The following is a 24,986-nucleotide window of genomic DNA, read 5'->3' on the forward strand; positions in this document are numbered from 1 at the left end:
ACGTTGGAGCCCTCGAAAGTGGACTCACGTACTTGAGCCGGTATAATTCAGGTTGGTTCTGCCACAATGGCCTTAGAAGCATAGACCAGGAGAAAGGGAGAGTAACCTGTGGCTCGGCTTTTCTAGGTGCATAGGCCCCAAACAACTTGCGGCAGCACTTGGAGCCATTTGGAGCCGTACTTCTCGATCTGGTCAAAGATTCGCACCTTGAGCCCTAGAGGATCATACCATTAGCGCGTTCAACCTAGCCATTGCATCGGGGGTGCTCCGCCAAAGCGTAGTAGATGTTGGCATTTCTTAACGTCATCACTAGGATTGTTAGTCCTTAGCGATGGCACCAAGAAACGTCGTGGTGGTATGTCTTAACGATTACAGATTGGATCTGCAAGCGTACGGATATACCGTTGTAGTATTTCACATGGAGAGTATTCGGGTGTCGTTATTTATATTTTTCTCGTAGGATGGCACGGTGTAAAAGAGTTTACTAGGTACATAAATAGGATATTATGAATAAGCTATAGCCTATATTTCATAAAGGGGTAAGTTATGATAGAAGATATGAATAAGGGTAATATGAGACACACACAAGCCAATCTCAAGATAAAGAATAACGAATAAACCAAAGGTTAGTAGGAGCATAGGCATACAAAGAATATCCTAAAAGTATCTATTCATACAAGCAAGGGTTATACAAGATACATGATTGTGGCTCAGCGCTAAGGCTTAGAATATCAGGGAGAATATCCCGCACCGGTGTACAGCCAGTCCTGTTACATCTTTCAGAACACCTACACCATAATCAAACATGGGGGACTACACTAACCACGGCAAAGCTGTCGTAGCGGACGGACAGGGCTGTCACCACCTGCCATCTACCCCTACAACACCGTGGTGCATGGTCATATCCGAGGGATCCCGCATACCCAAGCACCATGCCCGTGCATGAGGTCACTACCCTAGCGCCCCCGGCTCCCACCCTTCGGATGGACAAGTAAAGCACCAAGGCAAGCCCAAAGGCACAACGAACCGATATCTTTACTTAGAACATCTGGCCTAACCACATATAAAGCATAACTTTTGGAAGAACAAGGCATGGTATGATAAACTATGAAGATAGCATAGCAACCATGACTAAGCTCTGCATTACGAATAGGATACTAACAAGTCAAATACAAAGCCATACCGGAGGGAGAGGATTGCTTAACGGCCTCAAGGACGACTAGATTCGCTAAAGAGAAGTTCTAGCCTAGCTCCACTACCCTATGGAGTACATGTCATAAAGTGAGAGAGGGAGAGAGGCTTCCAATGTGTGGTGTTTGATAATAAGGGTGGGAAAGGCCTCCTTTATAGGCTCCAAGGACGGTTCCCGCTATCTTTATGTTTGGAAACCTTAGCCACGGTCTTGAGGAAGCATAGGGGGTACTCCACATCAAAATGCACCTGGACGGGAGTCCATCTAGGTTTGGCCAACCCAGGGGTTTGGACGACCCCAGGTGGAGCCTCCCCGGCTCTGCCTTGCTCTGGCTAGCTGACATGTGGGCCCTAGCGATGATCCTTGGTGATTTGTGTCTTGGCGCATCCGTTTGGTCTTCCAGGTGGGCCCTTCTTGTAAGTGTGATGCAGGATACGATCTTCTGTGTGTTTCTGTTGCATCTTCTGCATGTTTTATTCTTATTCTGGACTTGCTTTCTTGAAATTGCTTGATAGACAAAATAACTGTGGAGCTAGATTAGTGATACAAATATATGAGTAAGAGGTAGGATTTTTCTTTATTTGTGAGTGTAGTTGACAGTCATATTTTGCACTTAAGGACCGTCAACAACACCCCTAAGCTAGGGCTTTGCTCATCCTGAGCAAAGTCTGGGCTTAAGTTGTTAACCAGGTGTTGGTGCAACGTTGCATTTCTAGCTTATACAATAAGCACAACCGGATGTTCCTACCATGATTTTTAATAAGTTGGCATTGATCTTACCTCTTATCTTACTTCTTATGGTGTGTATTAAATTGAGCAAAAATATTTTAAATTCACCATCTTATATCTAGTATTTGAATCAAACATTTGGATGCATAGTTGCAAAGCCAAAATTGAATTTCCTTAACAATCATTAATTTGCACAAGCAAAAACAATTCCAAACACATGTCATCACATGCATATGATGGGATGTTATGCACTAATGATGCTCATGATGCAACTAGTTACATATTAATTATAACATTTGGGTTGTGACAGCACCCATGGCACGGCGGCGCACGGCGTCGGGGCGGCGTTCTGGCCCTCACAGAGCCACGCTTGACCAGCCAGCAGCCTCACTAGCACCAGACGCACACACTCGAGCCTACACGCTACACCAGAGGCGCTGGAAAAGCCCCGAGGACCAAGCTCACCGAGGAAGATCGACGGCGGCGCTCGGGATGGAAAAGATGGCCAGATTCCGGCGAAAACAAGGGCTGGGGCTGCTTGGGGAGTTGGGGAACACGTTTCTGGTGATCTTGCGCAGCCTTGGGCAGGAGGAATCGATCTGGGACGGCTGGACGGCGGCAGAAGCTTGTCGGAGGCGATGAATGGCCGGCGGCGCACGCAGGAAGAAGATGATGGCGAATTGGCACCTGCGGCCATGGTTTCGGCTCGGGAGCGGCTCAATTGGGTCGCTGGTGGTGTGGTGAGGTCGTCTGTGTTAGGAATTGGGTAGGGATGGCTCGTCGACGACGAATTTGGCGGCGAGAGAGTTCATGCCGAGAAGAGGAAACAAGGGTCGGAAACGGGAGGAAAAAGACGACGCCCACAGGCAGTACTTATTTGATTTCTTCACCGTCTTCGCGCCCTCCACCTCCTGCTTGCCTCTCTGCTGCTGGCGCTTCCTCTCGCCGGCTCGTGGCACTGCTCAAGTCTCGATCTTATCTGCTCTGCTCGTCTCTGTTCTTTTCTGAATGACCTCGATTGCCTTCTGAACCAGCAAGTTCGTGCTCCAACATCTCCAAAAGTTTCTACAGAACTTCGAAATCTGTAAAACGCAAAGATGAAGCCCCATATTCCTCTATAACTTCTATTACATTCACTTTCCTTGATTTGGACACTAAATGATTCAAAAACGGATCTAAATATTGCTGAATTCATCGGGTTCACTCAAATTCAGAAATGCAGCCCCTTTTTGCCCTGAACCAGAAATTTGCAGCTCCTTTATCTCCCAGTTCCAAATTTCTACATCAAAATCTTCCAATATCAAAGTTGTAGAGAACATATCCAGAAACAATTTTCTTGTTGAATAATTCCCTTAATTCTGCCTCAATCATGCTCAAAACCATCTGTGAACATTAGGATTTTGGCCTGAAATTTATTGTTTCAGTCATCTACCCAAACCTCCTAACTTTGGATCCAATTATCCCCAGAATTCATTACAGAACTTTAAATTCTTCCAAAACCAAAGCTGTAGAGGACACATTTATATACAACGTAGTCACAGGAACATCTCCTGATTCAATGTCTAACCCATTCAAAAATATCTCTGAACATATCTTCTTCAGCTGAAATTCAGAGTTTCAGCCTTTATTCAGATCAGCTGTTTTTGGATTTAAATTTGGAAGCTTTGCCAAATGTTTTCAGCAAACAAACTGACACCTTTTTGTACCCTGAACATCGTTATCTAAGGTTGGTCACTTTTCATCCATCACTCATACATGAATTCTTAAACCTCTGAATATTGCTGTTTAAACCACATTCAGACTTTCAGTTTGTTTACTCAAACCAGCCATCTTTACATTTAATTTCAAAAGCCTTTCCCTGGGGGTTCTAGTTAAAAAAATAACAACATTGCACAGTCCAGGAATCCAGCTTCACAATGGTATGCTTGTTTTCCAAGATCTTCACAAGAAACCTCACTTTATTGGGCCCCAAACTTAGTCATTTTTCACTGAATTCAGCCCCGATTCATAGTTGCAATTAATATATTCAAACTGGCCATATTTGAATTCAAATTTAAATGCATTGCCAAATGTTTTAAGGCAAACCAATGGCACCTATTCCTAGTCCAAACATCCATATTTTGATATATGTACTTGTGTCCCAAAGGTTACATATAAAATCTCATTTTAATTAGCCCCAAATTTGCCCCTTTAACACTGTAAATCCAGACTTGGAAATTCTCCAAGTGTCAGCTGAAGCTGCTGTTCTTTCAAACCTTAGGGGCCTTTAACATGTCCAAAACACTTTTTCCTTTGTTAAAACTTGGTTTCACTGTAAAATATACACTTTGCACTGTATTTCTCATATTGACTAAGAGTTGACTTGTTCAACAGAATTTTCAAAATTTAAGCCGTTGAACATGGCTAATCAACCCTTTTCTATACTTCATGTGATCCATTGAATTCAAACTCTTTTCCTTTTGAATTTGATCTTCAAACTTTCGGTTTGACCTTCCTTTGACTTTTCCTGCTGTTTGACACTCTTCATCAGAGAGTTTGACATGCAAACTTTTCAAATTTGGACAAAGTTTGACCAAGTTTGACCTCGTCTCTTTTCTTTTCCTTTTTCTTTTTTATTTTCATATCCTTAACCCTAGCTACTTAGGGTATGTCCTTTCTTATCAAAAGGTGGGCTATCACATATGTCTACGTGCATAGCAAAATTTATATATTTAGAAAAACCAAAACATTAATAATTTGGGATGGAGGAAGTAGTATAGTAGGATGTAGGATTAGATTTCATTGTATCTTAGGATTTCTTGAGATCTCAACCATCACTTATTACTATGAGGATTAATACTAATCATCCACTTGCATGAAACTAAAACAGGACAATGAAACATGCACTTGTACACCCAGTGTAGCAGATTGTACGAACGGTTACATATAATTGAATATTGTTTAGCGAGAAAATACAGTCAATTATGTTGACATTATTTAATATTTTTTTGCGGGTAGACATTAATTACTCACTAAAATCTCCATTTTATTTTTTGCTCCAGCATGGCGCACCCTTGTGTTGTTCTTGACTTATTTGCATTACATGAGTCTATTATTTCAATTCTTCTTTGCATGTTGCCCCCGGTGGTACTCTCCAAGAGCCCATATAGGAAACAAGTTGCGGTAGTTGGGATAGTTGAAGTAAACAGAAGAATTGGTGTTTCCCATATGTTCCTATCATAAAAATGCAAAAAAGAGAGAAAAATCTTAGCCTTAAATGCAGAAGTATATTTTTTTAATCTTGGATAATCTATGAAAAATTTAGTAATAAAAATCTTGAGCTCCTTGCTATCTTGGTTATGTGTATATATGCTAGAAGTATTCTGTGGATCAAACAAAATGACAGGTACTTAGATATAATACTCCCCCATTTTAATTTACTTGGCAAGGAGAATGCATGGAGAAGTGAGGATGATTTAGATACAAGCCGGAATCTCAACATGTAAATAAACTATTCATATACAAGACAAAAGAAACTCACTTGCTGAGGATAATCGCCTGTCTCCAACTGCATATTAATTAATACTTTTGCGGCACGATGTAATGGTGTTTGATCACGTTCCATCTGTTTATATCACCCAGTTAGAACAACTCTAGCATGGTAAACACAATGCTGTTTCATAAATGATATTCCCTCCAACCATAGAGGCACAGATAAGTTACATTTTGGACACTAACATAGCCTTCAGCTACAACTTACACTGATAGTAATTCTCTAGCATATATTTACTAATAAACCCTAGTTAATACAATAATAATATCAGGAAATTTCTCTATGCATTGCAGATATTATTCCAGAACATCACTTATTTTGATTGAAGGGAATGGTTTTTCATTTTTTATTTTGCCGTGTACACATGATGAACAAATCAAACCTGCCCAGCAGAAATCAATCCTAGCATTGCCCAAGCGGTGCTCACAGCATGGGTATGATTACCCTCTACATAAACCTGCTCAGGCATCACAAAAGTTAATAAAACTGATAATTTTAATAGTACCTTTGAATATTCAAAATAAATCAGCCATCAATACATATTAATTAAAGTTGATGGATTTGAGTTGGAAGGGGAGGTAAGAAAGTTCTTCACATGGCATATGGCTCTCGATCACTTTTAATCTCGATACTTTGTCTTCTTCCATTGTTCTTTATGTAGAGCAGTTTATATATGATCGGCATATGACTTGTAGTTTACTTTCTTGTTATTCTTTTTTCCATATTATTTTGCTCACATCTAAGTTACTCCATAAATCTAGCCTAACATTTGCATGATTTACTCCGTTATTAGTATTAGCAAAGTAAGAGTCTTAGATTTTGACTGAATATGATATTATGTAATTGTTTATCTATCACAAAATTCCATGGTTTCAAAATACACTTTTGAATACTATGTTTGTGACCATTTTTGACATGGTTCGTACAGTACAAGACTATTAATTAATTAATTTGTATATGAGAAGGAAAAACTACAATTATTCACCTCACGTTCACAAGAAAGATAGCTTTCCCCCCAGCCCCCTGTTTTCAGCTGTGCTGACAGCAGAAAGTTGCATGCTTTCCTGATGCAAACACTGTTCTCGTAAGTTCCCCCAGCAGCAACTAAGCCTTTTAGTGCAAAGAGTGTCCCATAGATAAAACATATGCCCCATGTGCCATACCTAGAACCGATGTAATTATTAGATGCAGAACAAAAGACAACATTTTGTACAAAGACTGCATTTTGTACAGAAAAGAGATGATGTCTTTATGCAAACCAGGATCCGTCGTTCTTTTGATTATTCTCAATATATATGGCAGCTTTGTTGACATATTCTCTTATCTGTTCACTGCGGTACCCTGGATAACTCTCCCCAAACATTAACAGAGCCTGTATTATTGATGAAGTACATTCAACTGTCCTGTCATTGAGTATAAAAAAACCGTCCTGTTATGGAATCATTCGGTTACAAAGATCTTTGGATCAAGTTCGGTTGGAGAAATGCTGTCCAAGTTCTTACGGGTGATCGACGATAAGATTCCGGAAACTCTCCAATGGATTCAAAATCTAGGTTGTTCACAAAAACAATAATGTCAGTGCATATGCAACTAATTAACTTGAATTATTGGTTAAGCTTATCAACAACATTGTTATATTATTTGATCTGTCATTTACAATAATGGCTGTCATTCCTCTTAATTAGTTTCTTCTCAAATTAATGATTGCAAAATGTGTACTTCAAAGGGAAAACATATGCCAACTACCTCCTGAAGTCCCATACTATATATTTATCACATACATGGTATCTTAATTAATTACAGCTACTTACCTCTAGCCAGGAATAAGTTCTTTGGCACTCAAATGAAGAGAATGAACCGTCTTTATTCTTTAGAAGAGAAAAACTGCTGTTAATTAATTGTATAATGTGAAATAAAGTAATATTATTGACAAACCATTGCAAATATAGAAGCCAATGAAGATCATCTATAACATAAAAAGGATCATGTTACAAGAAGACTTATGCAACTAACTGAATATTTCAAATACGTGGAACATAAAACTGAAGTAGCTAATAAGTACGAGCAATTATATATAGTGATATGTGGCGCAAAATAATACTTATTTCTTCAAAAAATCCTTCTCTACTTCAGTTAACTTGTTTCGAAAATAGAACTTAACTTGAGAAGAGCATACCCTGAAGGTAAGAAGGCAATCAATAGCATCGAATATCCATTCGTCTGTTAAGTTCCCAACAAGGCTAGGAGACAGCTTTGATACCAACAATACAGCCTAAAGGAAAACAATTGTTGATGTACATGTACTAGGAAAAAAATTATCATGACTCATCTAAATTAAGAAAAAAATAAACTTGTGCTAACCTTAATTACTTCAGCAGAACTATCAGTTGAAGCCCAGCTGTTATCTACAGTTGAAAGTGTCCAGGAACCTTTTGATCTATGCCGAAACCAATATTTTGGGTTGCCAGGAGGATTTTGAATAACCTTGTTATTACAAAATTCAGTTAAATTTGTTCATCAACATGATTTCATATTATTGAAGAGGACTGGACTAACGACATACTTGTGCTTTCTTAATATATCTGAGGGCCTTATCAATTGTTGGCCCACATTCATCTATAATGTCTGTTGATAAGAAGGCCTGAACTATAAGTGCTATCTCCCAGTTCTGGGTACCATCATATATCTACATTGAGAATCGCATATGAAAGTTATTACAATTTCTCTCTTAAATTTGATTCTATATAAGAAAATAAGTAGTATTATGTTTCATACTGATCGAGGCACCAGTTGATGACAAATGAAGTACATGAATGTCCTACAGTCAATAAAAATATAGAGTACATTCTTACATCATCCAACATAAAGTACTCTTCAAAATCATAGATGCACATCTAGTTGGCACGCCCTCAATAGGAACATCCATCACATAAAACAATCGAGCTTGTGGTGATGGTATGCCATCATCACCTACGTACTCTGCCCTAAAATTCCCCTTGTTTGCCCACTCTTTCCTGATTATTTGGAATTTGTCACCTTATTATTAACCCATCCTCTTGTACGTGAATTTGTTTTCTGCTTATTTAATTTGCACAGGCCGGTTAGTCATTGATGTGTTATCACGTACTTGTATGCTTTCTCTGACACCACTGTCTTATGAAATATGTATGCACGTATAACATTTTCTATTTGTTGTGCTGTTGCAATGCACGGGTGATTTTATTGCTAGTATTGTATGACAGTTTCAAGAGAGCAGTTTTGAAGTCAAAGATAGGAAGGACCAGAATGAGCCCATCCACCAATACATATATACATCCATTATAATTTTTTTAGTTTAGGAAGAGTAAAGAAGCACTAATCTGTTATGTTGTTGTCATGATGTTATTTCAAATATAACATATGGTTATCCATATGGTTAAAAACATGGTAGGAATAGATCAAGACATTCTGTTGCATGCATGGGAGCTTGGAGAGTACCTGTCTGTGCAATTATGCTAGGCAACTTTGGTGCACTCCCCTGGTAGTAGTTTGGAGAGAAAATTTTCCAATCTAATGAGATATATATATTCATAACATTATCTCCTTTCACAACTAGAAAATCTCTCATCCATCCACCACAAATATACAGGTGGGAATTGGATCCGGTACTAAAATCTACACTCACATTAGTACCGATTTGTACTAATGTGGATCCTTTAGTACCGGTTGGTGTTACCATATGGTACTAAAGGATTCTCCACGGGTTAATTCAGAATGAAACCATCTCTCTCTTAATCAGATCTGCTAGGTAGGTGAGATGGTAAGCCCGTTACCCGCGAGACAAGAAGTCTCAAGTTCGAACCTTATGCACCGCACGCACACTTATTATGTTGCATGTACTAATAGGGGTTCCCAACCGGTACTAATTACCTGTTTTCTAGTAGTGCTTCCCAATGAACCAAGGTGGACATCAGCACCTTCACATTAGAGCAAGTATATTGTTGTCGTTCTATGGGTGGTCTTATCATTGGCATGTTACTTGAAGTATTCGTATTTCTATCTTAAATTGAAAATAACTAAATAACTAAATGCAAATGCTTGTAAATACAAGAAGGGATAAGTATATCGGGAGCAGAACAAAATTGTACTTTGGTCTTCATGCCATCTTCAGCAATCCACAAATAATCATGTATCCTTGGAAGATGCCGTTTGAGTACATCTGAATTTGGATTTTCCACCCAACAACAAATCATATTCAGCGCCTGATCATCATCGAGTTTGTAGATATGTTAGTTCTTATTAACTGTTATGATCAGGACGAACATAAAAGCTAGCGTATGCAACTCTCACAGAGTAACACAATTCGGAGGTAATCAATTATGCTTACTAATATTCTGAAGTTACTAATGTGCTTATTAATATTCTGATCTTACTAACGATCTCATTACATATGCAGCACAGTAGTGGCCACATGCATGCAATCTGAAGGGGGGGTAAGGACACAGATGGGAACTGCTATATATGCTGCTTCGAAAACAAACAATGCTGTCGTGTGCCTCAACAGACACACACAGCACAGCAGTGAAGCAGAGGATCCAAGTGGATACTTAAATGATCAATACTACATAATGTACCATTGCAAACGCCTCAACGACAGTTTGATCCGAACTGGCGGTGTTAGACTATTACCACCGGTTCACTTTCGACCCGACGGTGATAGGTTCAACGGACATCAAAACGGGATCGTATTACGAACCGGTGGTGATGGTGGGCATCACCGCCGGGCCGTGTTATGACCCGACGGTGATGCCCACTCCTCCCTTTTATTTTTTCCCCTCCCTCCCTCTCCCTCTCATTTCCCTGATTCTCTCCCACTCTTTCGCTCTCCCCCGCTCCTCCACTCCCCCGCCTCCCATCCCCTCCCTGCCACAACTCCCCCGCCGACACATCCCTGGTGCGCCTCCCAGCCGGCAGCTCCCCTCCCCTCCCCGTCGTGCCTCCCCGCCGCCACCCCTCCTCCCCTACAGCCTCCCCCACCGCCCCTTGCTTCCCCCACAACTATAGATGGTAAAGGGTAAAATCCGCGCGGATACTAACCTTATAAACCCGTACCCGCGTACTAAAATCCGTGCCCGCACCCGCTCCCACAACCCGCCACGGGCACGAAACGACGCCCGTAACCGCTATTCGCGGATATCGGCATACCCGCGGGCACACCCGTGTACCCGCAAACTTTAGAAAATCAAGCACACATTATATTTCAACAGCAAATAAACATCATTTATTTAAGAAAATAAATAAATTTGAGCATATAAATAAACTAGTCTCATACATGAATACATAATACATCACACATTAACATAAACCCTAAATGAAGTCGGTTTAGGACCCACATGTCAGCCGCTAAATCGGGTTTGGCGGGTTTGCGGATGCGGATATTATTTTTCAAACCCGTTAGCAGATATTGGGTTTAAGGTTGTACCTGCGCCCGCGTCCGCGGGCATAAATGCAAACCCGTATCCGCGCCCGCCGGGTTTGCTATCCGCAGGCACACGGATATTTTGTACCCGTTGCCATCTTTACCCACAACCCGTCCCCTGCGGCGGCGCGAGAGGCCGTGGCTCGACGGTGGTGCGAGGGTCCCCATCCCTGCGGCAGCACGAGGGGCCTCGGCTCGACGGTGGTGCAAGAGGCCCTTCTCGCGTCAGTGCCTCCCGGCCCTCCCCTCCCCATCTCCCACAAAGGGGCGGCGGCGGCGGCGGCGGCATGGAGTGCGTGCAGAGTGGGCGACGGCGCAGGGAGCGGGCTGCAGGTGGACACGGTGCACGGAGCTGGCTGCATTGGGTGACGGCGCATGGAGCTAGCTGCATGCGGGTGACAGCGCACGGAGCGGACGGCAAGCGGGTGACAGAGTGCAGAGCAGGTGGCGGTGAAGTGCTATCCTATCAATGTCGATCCTAATTCAATGGACAGCCGAACTGGCGGTGATACCAGTTTTCAACCGGAGTTGAAGGGGGTATATGTAGTATCCTTTCTAGCTAGGTCAGCTGCTTGCCATTTTAATTTATTTTGGTACCCTAAATTAATTCCGTGGCATACCATTGTAGTTTATTTTACCAAATTTTTGGTTGACCCAATAACCCAACAAAATATCGTTATTGCATCCTTAGTTGCAGCCCCGCGAAGTGATGGCATATTGTGGCCTCATGTTGTGTCGGAGTATTTATATCAGTACCTCGTTTTAGTAGAGCTCGTTGGAGCATTGCAGGGTAGAAAGTGATGGTTGAACACAAGGGAAAAGCGACCTCAGGGGCAGTAACATATTTGGTATCGGTTAACTGTTAACATCCTTGGAAAGGAATGGGAAAGATCAAGGGTCCGTTAGTTTGACCAAAATATAGCTAATATACTCTAGCCCACCCGGGCACCCGGTCATTTGTAACGCCATGTCTCGCGTGCCAGCGTCTGACAGCGTGGGGTACGTGCATTTTCTCACCAATCGCTGGCGAATCCAAGGCAACAAAATCCTTTCCCCGATGTTTAATCGTAAGTCTCTTAGAGTGGTAGTGACTGTGAGATAATTTTAACAGGGTAACCTCAAATTAGCAATTTCGATCCCCAAATTACCGACTCTGACATGCAGTGGCTTACATTGGATTGGTAGGCTGAGCGTGCTGGCCTATATTGGATGGCACGCGAAGAACTGATTCATGGATACACGGACGCGTCTCAATTCATGATTTTCATCGGTTATGGCTAGAAAAAAAAACTAGCTGCATTACTTTGAGTAGCTATGAGCGAGAGAATCAGATAACTTGATAAATACCTTTGTAACAGGACATAGGCCAATGTATTGAGTAGTTTCATCTTCGTAATGGATATGTTGCAATATGTGATTCAAAGCTCTCTCTCTTAGCTTGTTCATCGGCCAACTGTTCAAGACTGGCTCCACAAACTTGTGCAAACAATTTGAAATAGCTTTGTACACTGCTGAGGGTCGGTAGCGCATGTCCTCCTATCAAAATAGAAGCCAGAGACAAAAACTAATATTGTTTTATATCTCAATGGAGTGCTTCATAGGCAGACAGATGAACAAATAATTAATATGATGAAAACATGAGCAACTATTGCATCCATGCATCTTTCATTCCTAAAAAGTGCACATATATAGGAGACACCCAAATTAGTGATGGGAAAAAACACATCTCTAATTTGGAGATTAGAGACCGACAAAATTACAATGTGTCACCTATGTCTCTGCCTCCAACCAAATATACCAATTGGTGGAAATACAAATGACGTGCCTCAACAAAACATGTCACCGATAAGAATATTCTATCACTCCTAAAGGGCCATCAGCGTAGTGGTTAAAATACCTGAATTGCATCCAGCCGCCCTAGATTGGACTCCTTATCAAAGTGAAACAAAAATAGGTCTGGATTAAATAAAAAAAATTATAAAAAATAGTTGGGGTGACTTGGGTTAAAAAGAATTTTCTATCACTAGAGCCGTGCATGGTCCAAACACGTCACTAACGTGGTAAACTCGGACCTGATTGTTTTTTAAATCAAGTCAAACTTCCCTCTAAATTCGATATCAATGTGGTCATGATAATGTTCATGAAAAGGAAGATGAATAAATGAAGATTGCAGTATCCTACAAGTTATAAACTTCAATCTTGATGTAGATGCATGCTAATTTAAACAGACGTGATAAATTGCTGTAAGTCAGTTGCTTTCCTTGAATACTTGTTTTATAACATTAATTCTGAAAACTATCGGATTGGAGCCTATAATTAAGCTAAGTATACGTCAAATTATATCAAACGGTGCTAGGTGGTATCAATAATGTGTATCTTTATTGTTTCTCTACATTGGGATATCTACTCTTTGGTCAGAATTTATATTTTTTTCTGTTCTTGACCTGTAGATCGAATTTCGACTTTAAATTGTATCCTGCCGTTGTATTTTGTTGTGAGTGCTTAAAATGTTTACACGCATTATTTGACGAATGATACTATGCATATATACTAAAAAGGTTTTGTATCTAATGTATATGTTACACAGATATTAAATGGAGGTTCAAGAATGTTCCTGAAAATAGGAAGGATATAGGGACAAACCTTGGCACAAGAGTTGCGAGCCTTATCCCAATCAATCTCACCATAAGGGGAACTGTACAGTTCGTTCCTCAATGCCAAGATGATTGGTGTAACTGGACCAACAACTCTCTTAGCATATAGGAAAGCTATTGACATGTAAGTAATCCTTGTGAAGCACCAAAATCGTCCTGCGCAAAGGAAAGCTCAGTTCACATAGGAGGCATTATACGAATGAAAGTACTTTGAAGTTCCTCAACTAATTTAACATACAATGTGTTGACGAAAAAATTTGGCATGAATATGCAAACTGGTCAGACCGGTGCGCATAAACCAGTCAGACCGGTTTAGGTCACTACTATAAAAATGGTTTGTAAGGGCGCCTTCATTTTTTTAGGGTCGGCCAAAAATGCGACCCGCTTTCACAAATACTAGGCTGTTATTGTAGCTTTCGAACCGCTCCTAGAAATGCATTTTTAGAGGTGGGTGACGCTATCACCTGCTCTTGGAAATGTGGCTATTTCTAGGAGCGGGTGATAAGGTATTCCCTAAAAATACATTTTTCAGGAGCGGATTACACCCCCACCTGCCCCCACCCGCCACTGAGAATATTTTCCATGAGACTAAATTTTTCAATAATCTTAACTTTTATATATATTAAAATATTCTTGGATTATTTTTTTATAGACTTATAATTTACCATAACCTTAGTGTAGAAGTTTATTATTTTTTGCTTGTGTTTTGCTATATTCTATGGTCTAAATGAGTTTTCAGCACAAAAAAGAAAAATAGTCAATAGTAGTACCTAAAAAGGTCCAAATCATCCGTAAATTGGCATTGCGTCATACTTTAGATGACTTTTCATCATCATAGAAGATTCAAAATATTATACATAGAGTTCGATATACATTCTCCATAAACTCATCGACTCCACAGACTAGTATCTCATACAACTCAAGCTATACTTTGAGTTTCCACAATCTCAACCTTTATATATGCTAAAATATGCTTAACATATTTTTTCTATATCTATAGTTCACAATAACCATAGTGTAGAAGTTTCATCTTTTTTATTTATTTTGCTATATTCTAAAATTTAAATAAAAGTTGGAATAGAAAAGAAAAAAATTCAGGGGCGGGTTGTGGCATCATGCGCCCTTGGAAATGGGTTTCTTGGGGTGGTGGGTGATGGTGTCAACCGCTCTTACATATCAATTTCAAAGTTAATGAAAAAAATATACCTCATAGAGTCATAAGTGACTGTGTATTACGGTGCAGAGGAGGGTACGCGCGAAGCTTGAGATAAGCTGTTCGAACTCCGGTTAATGCAATTGTGCATATTTCATAAAAAAATGTATCTCTGAAGTAGAGGGACTTGTGGTGGTGGCCAGTTGGCTGGGATATTATTTTCTTTTCTCTTTTGCTATTTTATTTTTTCTGCAAATGAGTTTACAGGGGTAGGCGTGTTATCCACTCTGGCAAATAACTATTTGTAGCTGCGAAAAGTAGGAGCTAATTCCGCATCAGCCCCTGCAAATGCGTTTTCCTAAAACCTGTTTTTGGTAGTGGGTGACTTTATCAATATGAAAATTTGACTTCACCATTGTGTAGCTCTTATCGAGATGATCGAAATACATATGTAGAATGTCCAACTTGCAGTTCAGATAAGAGAGTTATGACTTCGGGAAGACTTGACCTACATCGGACAAGTCAGACCGGTTGGTTAGAGCGTTCGGACTGGTTTTGACACATAATTTGTTAGAGTTTCAACTTCTAATGGGGTAAAACCTTTACCACCCTATAATATAAAGGGCCATGGCCTATTGAGAGTATCCAATTGATCAAACACATATCAATCTATTAGTTTTCTTTATTTTTTATCTCTTCCAAACCCTAACTCTTCCACTTCCCATACCTGTTGTTCTTCCTTTATCTTGATGGCGTTTGAAGACGTTCTAGGTGGCATGCCGACCCTAGGACAACGCTAAGCTGCGCTTTCCCCAATATGGGATCCCTCCCCGAGCATTCGTTGGATCCTCATCGGGCTCCCTGACGAGACAGTCCTACCAATCTACAACACCAGTCCGACTGGTGTGTGCAGTGGCGCCGCGAGGCGCGCCCCAGTGTTTTGCATGTTCAGTGCTACCTATTTGGTGCGGGACGTTTTCGCATCAACATACTTTTTGGCAACTCTGATGGGAACGAAGAACAGGAGATCTGCTACTATGTCGAATCTACAAAAATATGGTGAGGTTGATCCCGACAACATCGCTAAGCATAAATTGTCGGCCGAGGATCATTAAGAATATGAAGTCTACATGAAGGGATGTGAGGAGGAGAGCCTACAACGCAAAACAAAAGGAAATCAAGAAGTCGATGGTTCTTATCTCACTTCTCCATAGATCGTAAGAGTGCCGTCTCGAAGGACAAGTATGGGCGGAGCTAGGGGGTAGTCCTCCTAGGAATACCCACCTTATTTTGCAAAAAGACAAGTATATATAAAGTATATACAAATATATTTATTTATTTTGGATCAAATTCTATTGTTTCTAAATCTATGAGCAGACTATCTGGCCCATCACCTCTGTCTTGCTATCTCTTTATCTCTCAAGTCTCGCGCATCGAATCTTGTTAGCCCTTCGTCTCTTTTACTTCTCAAATGCAAAAGCTTAGGCCAATCTGGTAGACCTTACATGGCATGGCACCGTAGCAACGACCAAAAGAATTAGAAGGGCTATAGTATATCAGCAAAGAAGGAAGCTAGGTGTAATGGTTCCCAACACTATGGGATGACCCAAGCATCAGGGATAACTTATAGGAGGAGCAGGACGCAGAAGATTCTGTGATGTAATTTTCCCCCAAAATTGTAAGTACAAATTTATAGCATAATTGAATATTTTCTCTAAATTACCGGTCATGCTTATAGCATGAATCGCTTAGTTTTGACACTCAAATTTACGTTGCCATATATATTTTTGCGTTTACACTTTTATGTTCGGAATATCCAACTTCAAAATTCTGGCTCCGCCGCTGAGGACAAGGAGGGTGGTTATTCTTTCGAGCGAGGACAAGAGCTTGAGTTGCTTCAAATAAACTGCTCACACGCTGGCACTGCTATATATCCTTCCAACTCCAACCTCCATTACTCAGTGCAACAATATTACATTTCTTCTCAGCCCTAGTGAGTCATCCTGACTCTCGAAGCAAACCCCATCATACATGTTAGAGTAAACCAATCACTAAACTTCATGAAGAGCTAGCTGCTCCGCGTTGGTTGTCAAACATAACAGGTAACATGTTGCCGACGAATATTTTGTGAGCCATCATCCGCCACACCGAATCTGATCTATATATAATTTGTAATTTATTTCCTGTATTATACCCACCACATAACTTCTACTAATCATTTTATTAGCAATATTGATCATAATATATGCTATCGGCCACATGGCATCCAGTCCCTTCATCCCAGAATATAGGTAGCATTAACGTTTGAATTTTTATCGCCGAATACAAGTATTTCTTAGTTCTAAGGTGGATTGCAACCAGCGTTCCGCTTAAAATACCCCTCATGATACTTATAACTTCATGTTGATTTTTAATTTGCGTGCATGCAAGCCAGGAAACTCAGCACCAATGTTGGCCACAAGAGTTGCATGCAAACAAACATGGCAGGCAGTCGAAGTCCCCAGTCTTCTGCAGCGGGACAAGTTAATCAAGGTAAAATTTTTCTTTTACTTTGTTCCCTTAGTATGTAGGAAAAAGTTAAAAGCTAGCTATATTATGGGATGGATAGAGTAACATTAACCTTATATGTCGTGCAATCTTTATCCTCCTAGCTAATCCATTAGCTGGGCATTGTACCAGCTAATTGGATAATTAATATTCAACTAGTTAAGGACTTTAGTTGCGCATTAGCTGGCCCTCTTTGAACTAATTAGCTACCTAGCTGGTGGATCGAAATAGGCCCTATATCATCTATTTGTGTAGATGTCTATCTCTACTATTACTAAAGCATGCAACAATGATTACTTGGTCCGTCAGTGTCAGACCTGAGGCGACGGGACTGCGCATATGGCATAGATTATTCTAGAATAAGGGGTGAGACATATCTCATGGCTTATATATGTTGTACTTGGATACGAGTAGAACTAGTCGGTATAGAAGGAAGCTACTTGGTACGATCAGAGTAGGACTTCTAAGCTCGTACCAGATTAGGATACCTATGAACCTATCCCCCAGAGTATATAAGGATGGGCAGGGACCCCCTCCAAAGGGACAACACATCAATCTACATCTAAGGCAATAGAAATAACCACACAGGATGTAGGATATTACGCACATCGTGGCCGAAACCTGTCTATATCTTTGTATTCTTTGCACCTTCAAGTTTCTGGTCTCGGCAACACCCTACCTACAACATACCACCTTAGGGGTATCCCTCGGTAAGTTTGGCGATAAAACACAACAGTGGGCGTCCCAGGTAGGGGTGTTCATTGAAGAACCCCTAGCGAACTCGATGGTATGGTTCAACTTCACCACCGTTGCGCTTGAGGAGGGCTTGACTTTCGTCTTCGGCTCGTGGGTCTGCGTTCCCAACAGCGCAGGCGACTTCCGTCGGCACCTTGTCGACACCAAGAAGCCGGAGGCATTTGCACGAACATCCCGTCGCGACATCGACGACCTCATCGAAGATCTCGATAAGATTCAACGCTCTGATTTGATCAAAACCCTGACGATCTCGACTACTTGGCTCGACTTTAGCTTGCACCGCAACGTCGACATGCCGCTACCAACGATCTACTACGTATCTCGACTAGAAACTAGTCGGGGATGGCTGCCGCACGATCGACAATTAGTCAGTCGACTCCGACTAGATGGCTTGATCAACAAATCGCCCATGAATCAAGCTGAGTGACTTAGACCTTTGTCTAACTTGTTAACAACAAGATTGGTCATATGCCAACCATTGGTTTGGGTACGCCCATTGACGAGAATTACCCTCGAAGGCTACACCACAATCGACTACTTCGCGCTGCAACACGCGCTCTCGCCGATTACTTTATGCGCAACCCGCGTTCTCGCCGACTACTTTATGCCAACAAGCATTCTCTTTGTCACAACGACGACTGCTTATTTTTACATTTATTGTCTTATCTTAATGGTCGCTAATCTACTCGGTTAGTAAATACCTTAATTTGTGAAACTTAGGATCTTTTGTGACGCCTAAGTGACTCCATGCGTACACGAGATAAAGATCTTATACACGCTATGAGCGAATGCTAAAACAGGACTAGGTGATTAAAGGTAACAGGCGGACTACCTGCGAGATTTAAACAGCCTAAACAAGAGCTCGACATGGTAAGTTTTTTTTACACTGGATAAAATTATTTCTACCTATAGACTTGAATTCCTAAATTGTAGTATGTGCTCGTATGGTTCCATCTACCGTGCATCATCAGTATTTGTATTAATTCTCAAATTTTTTATTGCAGGTATGCCAACAATTTTACAAAATAAAATGCATACTTGCTGTTATCCAGATCAATATTATTGGTGCATGTATGCACAGATCCCGGAAAGCTGGCAAAAACTCCGGAGATAAGTGGCCCTAGAATCAACTTCTGAATGTAGTACGTAATGTTTTGTATCATCCTTTCACATTTGTAGCGAAGATTCATAGTTAGTATATAATAAAAAAGAAATAAATAAATTTGATGTGAATAGTAACTTTTGCGTTTCTTTTTTCTCTTGGTATCTTTTCAAGCAATTTGTTATTTGCAGCCGTGGGAAGGGAATGAGTTTTAAACTTTAAATTTCATGTGTATATAAATTAGGTCCAAAATTAGTATTTTTATCTTTTTTTATAAATCTACTATTACTAAAGCAATCAATGATTCCTTGTTCCGTCAATCAGAGTTCTAATCGGGAACTCGAGTGACCGTATGTTGAGTTAAGGGTCCGAAACCATTTAGAATTAGTGTTTGGTGAGTAAAATTGGAAAAGACTGAAATTCTTGACCGACACAAATTATATTATTATAAAATACATATGATGAATAATATATATTTTTTATATGCTAATTAATATATTTATAAGGTTTCCTATAGCAATGCACGGACATATTCACTGGTGCTGTATAATAATAATAAATAAGATACATTCGGTCATTCTTAGATAAATAGATGAAAGCTCCGTTTGGTTGGGCATTTGGGTCCGTAATTTCCGGCCAAAGTCAAAAAGCCAACCAAAAGGGGCAGACCAGGTCTCCAGCTTTGTCCAAAAGCAGCTTTGTTGGTAGTAGAAATCTCATAGCCGATCCGATGGTGCAAATTTACTCGCACCTACCACTGGTAAGTGCATACCGGTTCAATTCCCCACCCGACGGAAAAAGAACTCTGCGTGCGCACCTAGCGAGCTCCACCGCCGACCACCATGCGAGTGACACCGAGGGTTGGGCTTGAGGTCACCGGCGGCAGCTCGATGCGGTGGTTAGCCGGCCGCGGCGGGGGTTGGAGGAATCGGTCGGGGAGGGCACGGCCACAACGGATTTGACCGGCGGTGGAGCCCTGCTTTGGTCGGCAATGGCTTCTCTAGCAACCCCTCCCTCCCTTCTTTGGCGACCCTCCCTTCCTCCCTTCTCCGGCACGGGCGGGCGCGGGCGTTGGCGCGATGCGTGAGAGCGGAGCAGAGCACGCGGTGGTTGTTGGAGCATGGAGATGAGCCTGCGCGTGAGGTGTCACGCCGGTGGGGATAGGGAGCGGCGTTGGGCTGGCTTGGAGGGGTCTCGCCTTTTCTCGGCCGTCCCGCGCCCTTGTCCACCGGCACCCCTATCCCGGCATCATTGAGCTTCCCCCGTGGCCGCCCCATCGAGCTCAACCCACCGTGGCTGCTCCTTCCCAAAATCAGCCGCCATCTCAATATATTTGACCCAAAATGCCGCATCAAATGGTTGCTCCATAGCCCGGGATTCAATTCCCCCACTTCCCAGGCCCTATCTCTCCCTCCCCATGCCGATTTGAGGTCCCAATGTCGTCAATGGCTTCGGGTAGGAGGAGGAAAGACATTGGAAGATGCTTTTGCAAAAAGCCCCTCACAAAACTTTGTAATTAATCATAGTATTTTTGTATCTTAATATTTTTCCAAAGACCCCAAAACTTTATAGAATTTTAACTTTTCACGTTTGACAGCCCACAGCAGCTTCGTCAACCAAATACCCAACCAAACACATATCAGATTTTTCACAGCCACTGCCCAACCAAACACACCCGAAACCTGCCACCGCGGGACTACCTAATATCTTCCGTTCGTGTGTGCGTGTGTGTGGTCTCGTTCCTCTTGCTGAGAGGAGAAGCCAAAGAGGTGCAATATGGTCGGCAGCTTGACGCAATGGAATAGTGCTTGAGACTGAAGTGATGGAATGAAAGAAGGGAGAAGTATAGAGCAAAGCCAATGCCAATTTGGAAACCGTGAAGAAATGATGACATATGGAAGCAACGGCAAGATAATTCATTTTTTACAATTTGCATATTCTAGACTTTCTTTTTTAAAACACTGTACTTTGTTTACAGTATGTATATAGTTCTATTGACATTTGAAGGAACTCTGTAAGATAAGTACCTGGATGAATTGGGAGAAACCGTGGGACCAACCAAAGTTCAGGGATCACTGGACGATTTCCGGACCAATCATATACACCTAGGACCTTCAGTTAAGTAGAACAGATGACTTATCTCAATTCCAGTACAAGTAGTTACATGTATCACGCATTAATTAGGAAGTTCATTATTAGAAAAGATTAATACAAAATAGATAGCTCCTCTTCTATTCAAAATATTATATTAGAAGGTGAGTATAAGCAGCACAAGGAAAAAATGCATGCAACATGATTACGGTTGCTCACAGCATGTGTAGTAAGAGTACCGAGAAGCTTCCATAAGTTAAATTTGCAATGCTTTCTCTTAAAAAGGCGAGAATAAGTTTACTACCGAGAGTAATATCTTTGCCCATTGTGGCGCTGCAGTTGCAGTGCCATGGGACAATATCCATGCGCGGCCTTTTGCTAGTCCATCATTCTCATCCTTTTGCACTTGCCCGAGGAGCCTCAAAGTGACGTAGTTTAAGCATGTGCCAAACATGGCACTCTCGTCCAAAACGTTGAAGCCCCAGCCGCCGTCCTCGTTCTATTATAAGCAAAGAATTGTATGCTTAATGGTATAGAGTACGTAAGTTGTATTCATGATCAAATCAGGAGGTTGCTTAGATGAAATAATTAATCTCTCTTATGTTCCTTTCTCTGAACTCGTTACAGTGGTTATTGCAGATATTCTGTTATATGTTAGTCGTCATGCCATACCTGATGGTTGTAGATATGGCGGCATATCTCACGAATGTGCTCTTTGGACAGTACATCATCGATTGATCCTATGATGTGCAGCGCGAAAATCTGAAAAGCAAAACTAGAAGAAAATTACTCCTAGATGGCATGTAGAGAGCCCAACAATTTAGCAAAGTGCGTGTGAATCACTGACCCAGAAAGGCAGCAGGTACATGATCCCACTGAAATCACCTGGCCAGTGGCCATCTTCAGCTTGGAGATCTGACATCCAACCGAGCGCTCGTCTTAGCGACTCCTGAAGAATTTCTTCCGTTACTTCGTCGCCGTCCTCCAGCTTCACGGCCGCGGGCATATCCGCGCGCAGATGATCTAGTCCCGTGAACTGCTTGCATTAAACAAACGAGAGAGCTCAAGAAAAGTTCAACAGCCTACCACAACAGTACCTGATTAATACATCCACGTGCGCACGTGAGTGGCATCAGGATGGTGTGCGTCGTCCTCCCTGTGCAGTGCTTAATAATCTCTACTTACATTCTAAAGCAAAAGCAAAGCAATCATTCGGTGGTCCGTCAATTGGAGTTCTAATTGGAACAGGGGTAATCACCGTATATTACTTGGAGTTTTAATCGGAGTATGTCGCTGCATGCAATCGAGTTCCATCCAAGCACGCGTTCCTCGCGCGCAGTGGCAGAAATGAGGGGCCCATGCAAAACTAAAGGAAAGACCGGGTTTTCTTTGGCCGAATAGCCTATTTCGTTCCCGAACTTTTAGTCGAGGGTTAACTTCATCCCTAAACTTTCAAAATGACTGTTTCACCGTACAGCTTAATTTAGTCCTTCGTTCTACGTGTCTGGCCACATTAGCATACCATATCAGCATCCAAGTGTTCCTATTTGTATAGCAGCAATATATATTGGTTCAGACATATTTAAGAAACTTTTATACGTGTATAATAAATATATTCTTATCAACTTCCTTTCTTAAAAACTGTACACTATTTCAGTTTTGTGAAGATAAAATTTTTATAATGACCAAATTTATAGAAATATTAATTTTTTATGAAGCATAGCTGACTAGATGTGACAAGACGAGCCAACGTGGCATGCTATATAGGACAAATGATTCAACTGAGCATGATGGAGAAATTAGGCACTGAAATAGTCGTTTGGAAGTTTAGGGCCGAAGTTAAGCTTCAGCTGAAAATTTGAGGATGAAATTGACTATTCTATTCTATATGTTTGTCCAGCTCTCTTAAATTTTCTCTCCAATTCCGCCACTACTCGTGTGCCAACTCCATATAAACGGGCATTGCCAGCCGAGGTCTCATGCATCGCGCACCTACGGAACCGATGAGATGGGAATGTGTTTCAAAGCTGGTATGCAAGCAGTGGATGGTAACCGGTGCTTATGATGCAAGAGAAATTCGTGAAGGGGTATTTCATATTTACGAGGGGGTAGTCATGCCTTGAACGATAATATATATATATATATATTATTTTTTAGCCGTAGCATCGTACATTCATATTTGCTAGTAACTTTATAAAAGAAGAAAACTATACATGTTACATGACCATAAAAATCGAGCTTGCTGTGATGGGGGGCATATAGTATATACTAGCAAATATGTCCATGCATTGCAACGGACAAAAAAAACCTCACACACCCTTTTGAGCAGACATGACCCAAAACTTAGGTGATAGCTTGATTTTTAATTCACATCAATTATTTTCAAAATAGGCTTGAAACCCTCATGCACAAATAAGTAAAATTCGTACAACTTAGATAGTCCATAGAACAAAATAATAAACTACACAACTTGTTTGTTCAAAGAAGGCCACATCATCTAGTTACACCATCATGCAGCTAGCACATCCCAGCCCAATTGCAAAAGTTCCCGGCAGCTTGAACGGCTATTTCATCGAACAACTAAAGTGCATACAGTACAGTAGCAGACGCAACACAGACCACCGATCGAGTCAGCAACCAGTAGAACTAACACCACCAAGCAAGCAAATCATGAGATCGACACAGTAGCACGAAGGAGATTGGAGCAAGCAGTTAGACCTGCTGGGCAGACTAGGGCCGATGCCGTACGGCGACGGGGCGACAAGGCCGAGGTGGTAGATAGCCAACACGTAATTGCCTCTTTGACAACACGCCGGAAGGCGTGGAGTGGCTGTCAGGGTCAATACGTTGCCGCGCCGGCGTGCGGGAGGGTTGCGTGGGGTGGGCACCTCGCACCTCGGCGACAGCGCCGGAGGGCAGGAACAGGAGACGCCGCCGCGGAGACGGGGACCCTGAGCGGACGTCTGTTTTTGACGATAGGGCCACGGACTCAGCTTTATTGCCGCACGGGCCAAGCTTCTTGACGTGCGCACCAAGAGCTCGGTGCGGCGGCAATGTTCGACTCCGACGCAGCCAAGTCATAGGCACGAGCAACTCAACCGAGGACGGACGAAAAATTGGAAAAGGCAGAACGCGTGAAGGACTCCTTCCATGCTTTAGAAATAGTATATATAAAGATAAAGATAGATAGATATATATATTTACCTGCATGCGCATGAGCAGGTCCTGCGATTCCCTCCTTCGGAAGCGGTTCTCCGAGAACTCCCGGCGAAGCTGCTCCACCTTGGCGCGCTCCTGGTCCGTGCCGGCGTCGGGGTCGAACTCCCACACCTGCCGGCCATGAAAGTTGCTCACCGTCTGCAGCCATGCCCCTGCTCCCTCTGAGATCTTTAGCCTCCACATGGTCGACCACTCCAATATTGGCTTCGGTAATTTAGATAGATTGCTTCTGAAGCACCTTCAAATAAATTAGAGGTCCATCACACTACCAATCGACTACCATAGATGCATGATATATATAGATGGCAACATAGAAGGACATACATTAAGTGAAAACGCGGGGTAATGGGCGCATGGAGCCCGTCAACTGAACAACAAAGTTAATGAGCTTTAATGATGAGAGAGAGAGGTCTCTAGGTTGGGGCCCGATTTGGGTACGACGAAGACCAATTACCATTGAGTCATAAAAGGTAAAAAGTATTATTGTGAAATACGATCGTCAGCAGTCGAATTGTAATACCCTAATTTTTAAATTAGGAATCTAAATAAATTT

At 41.8% G+C, this 24,986-nt stretch overlaps 1 protein-coding gene across 10 annotated transcripts; it reads right to left on the reverse strand.

The window, feature by feature from the left end:
* Window positions 1-1,128: 1,128 nt before the first annotated feature.
* On the reverse strand, window positions 1,129-24,719 carry LOC112888612 (achilleol B synthase-like). Of its 10 annotated transcripts, XM_025954875.1 has the most exons (19): window positions 24,419-24,535; window positions 23,933-24,307; window positions 22,062-22,250; window positions 21,887-21,976; window positions 21,519-21,713; window positions 21,151-21,235; window positions 13,555-13,721; window positions 12,259-12,447; window positions 9,581-9,694; window positions 8,017-8,139; window positions 7,815-7,937; window positions 7,615-7,725; window positions 7,265-7,321; window positions 6,956-7,002; window positions 6,713-6,856; window positions 6,439-6,616; window positions 5,836-5,910; window positions 5,442-5,525; window positions 1,129-3,003 (listed from the first exon to the last, which is right to left on the reverse strand). In XM_025954875.1, the coding sequence occupies exons 3-19, from the start codon at window positions 22,218-22,220 to the stop codon at window positions 2,884-2,886; spliced, it is 2,061 nt and encodes a 686-aa protein (XP_025810660.1). In that variant the 5' UTR covers window positions 22,221-22,250; window positions 23,933-24,307; window positions 24,419-24,535; the 3' UTR covers window positions 1,129-2,883. The 10 variants fall into 10 exon arrangements, with proteins under 10 accessions (XP_025810660.1, XP_025810653.1, XP_025810656.1 ...); XM_025954868.1 differs by lacking the exon at window positions 23,933-24,307 and having other exon boundaries at window positions 7,630-7,725; window positions 24,419-24,719; XM_025954871.1 differs by lacking the exon at window positions 23,933-24,307 and having other exon boundaries at window positions 1,129-2,986; window positions 24,419-24,719.
* Between the last annotated feature and the right edge of the window lie 267 nt (window positions 24,720-24,986).

Source organism: Panicum hallii, chromosome 4, assembly GCF_002211085.1.
Source record: "Panicum hallii strain FIL2 chromosome 4, PHallii_v3.1, whole genome shotgun sequence".
NCBI classification, from domain to species: domain Eukaryota; kingdom Viridiplantae; phylum Streptophyta; class Magnoliopsida; order Poales; family Poaceae; genus Panicum; species Panicum hallii.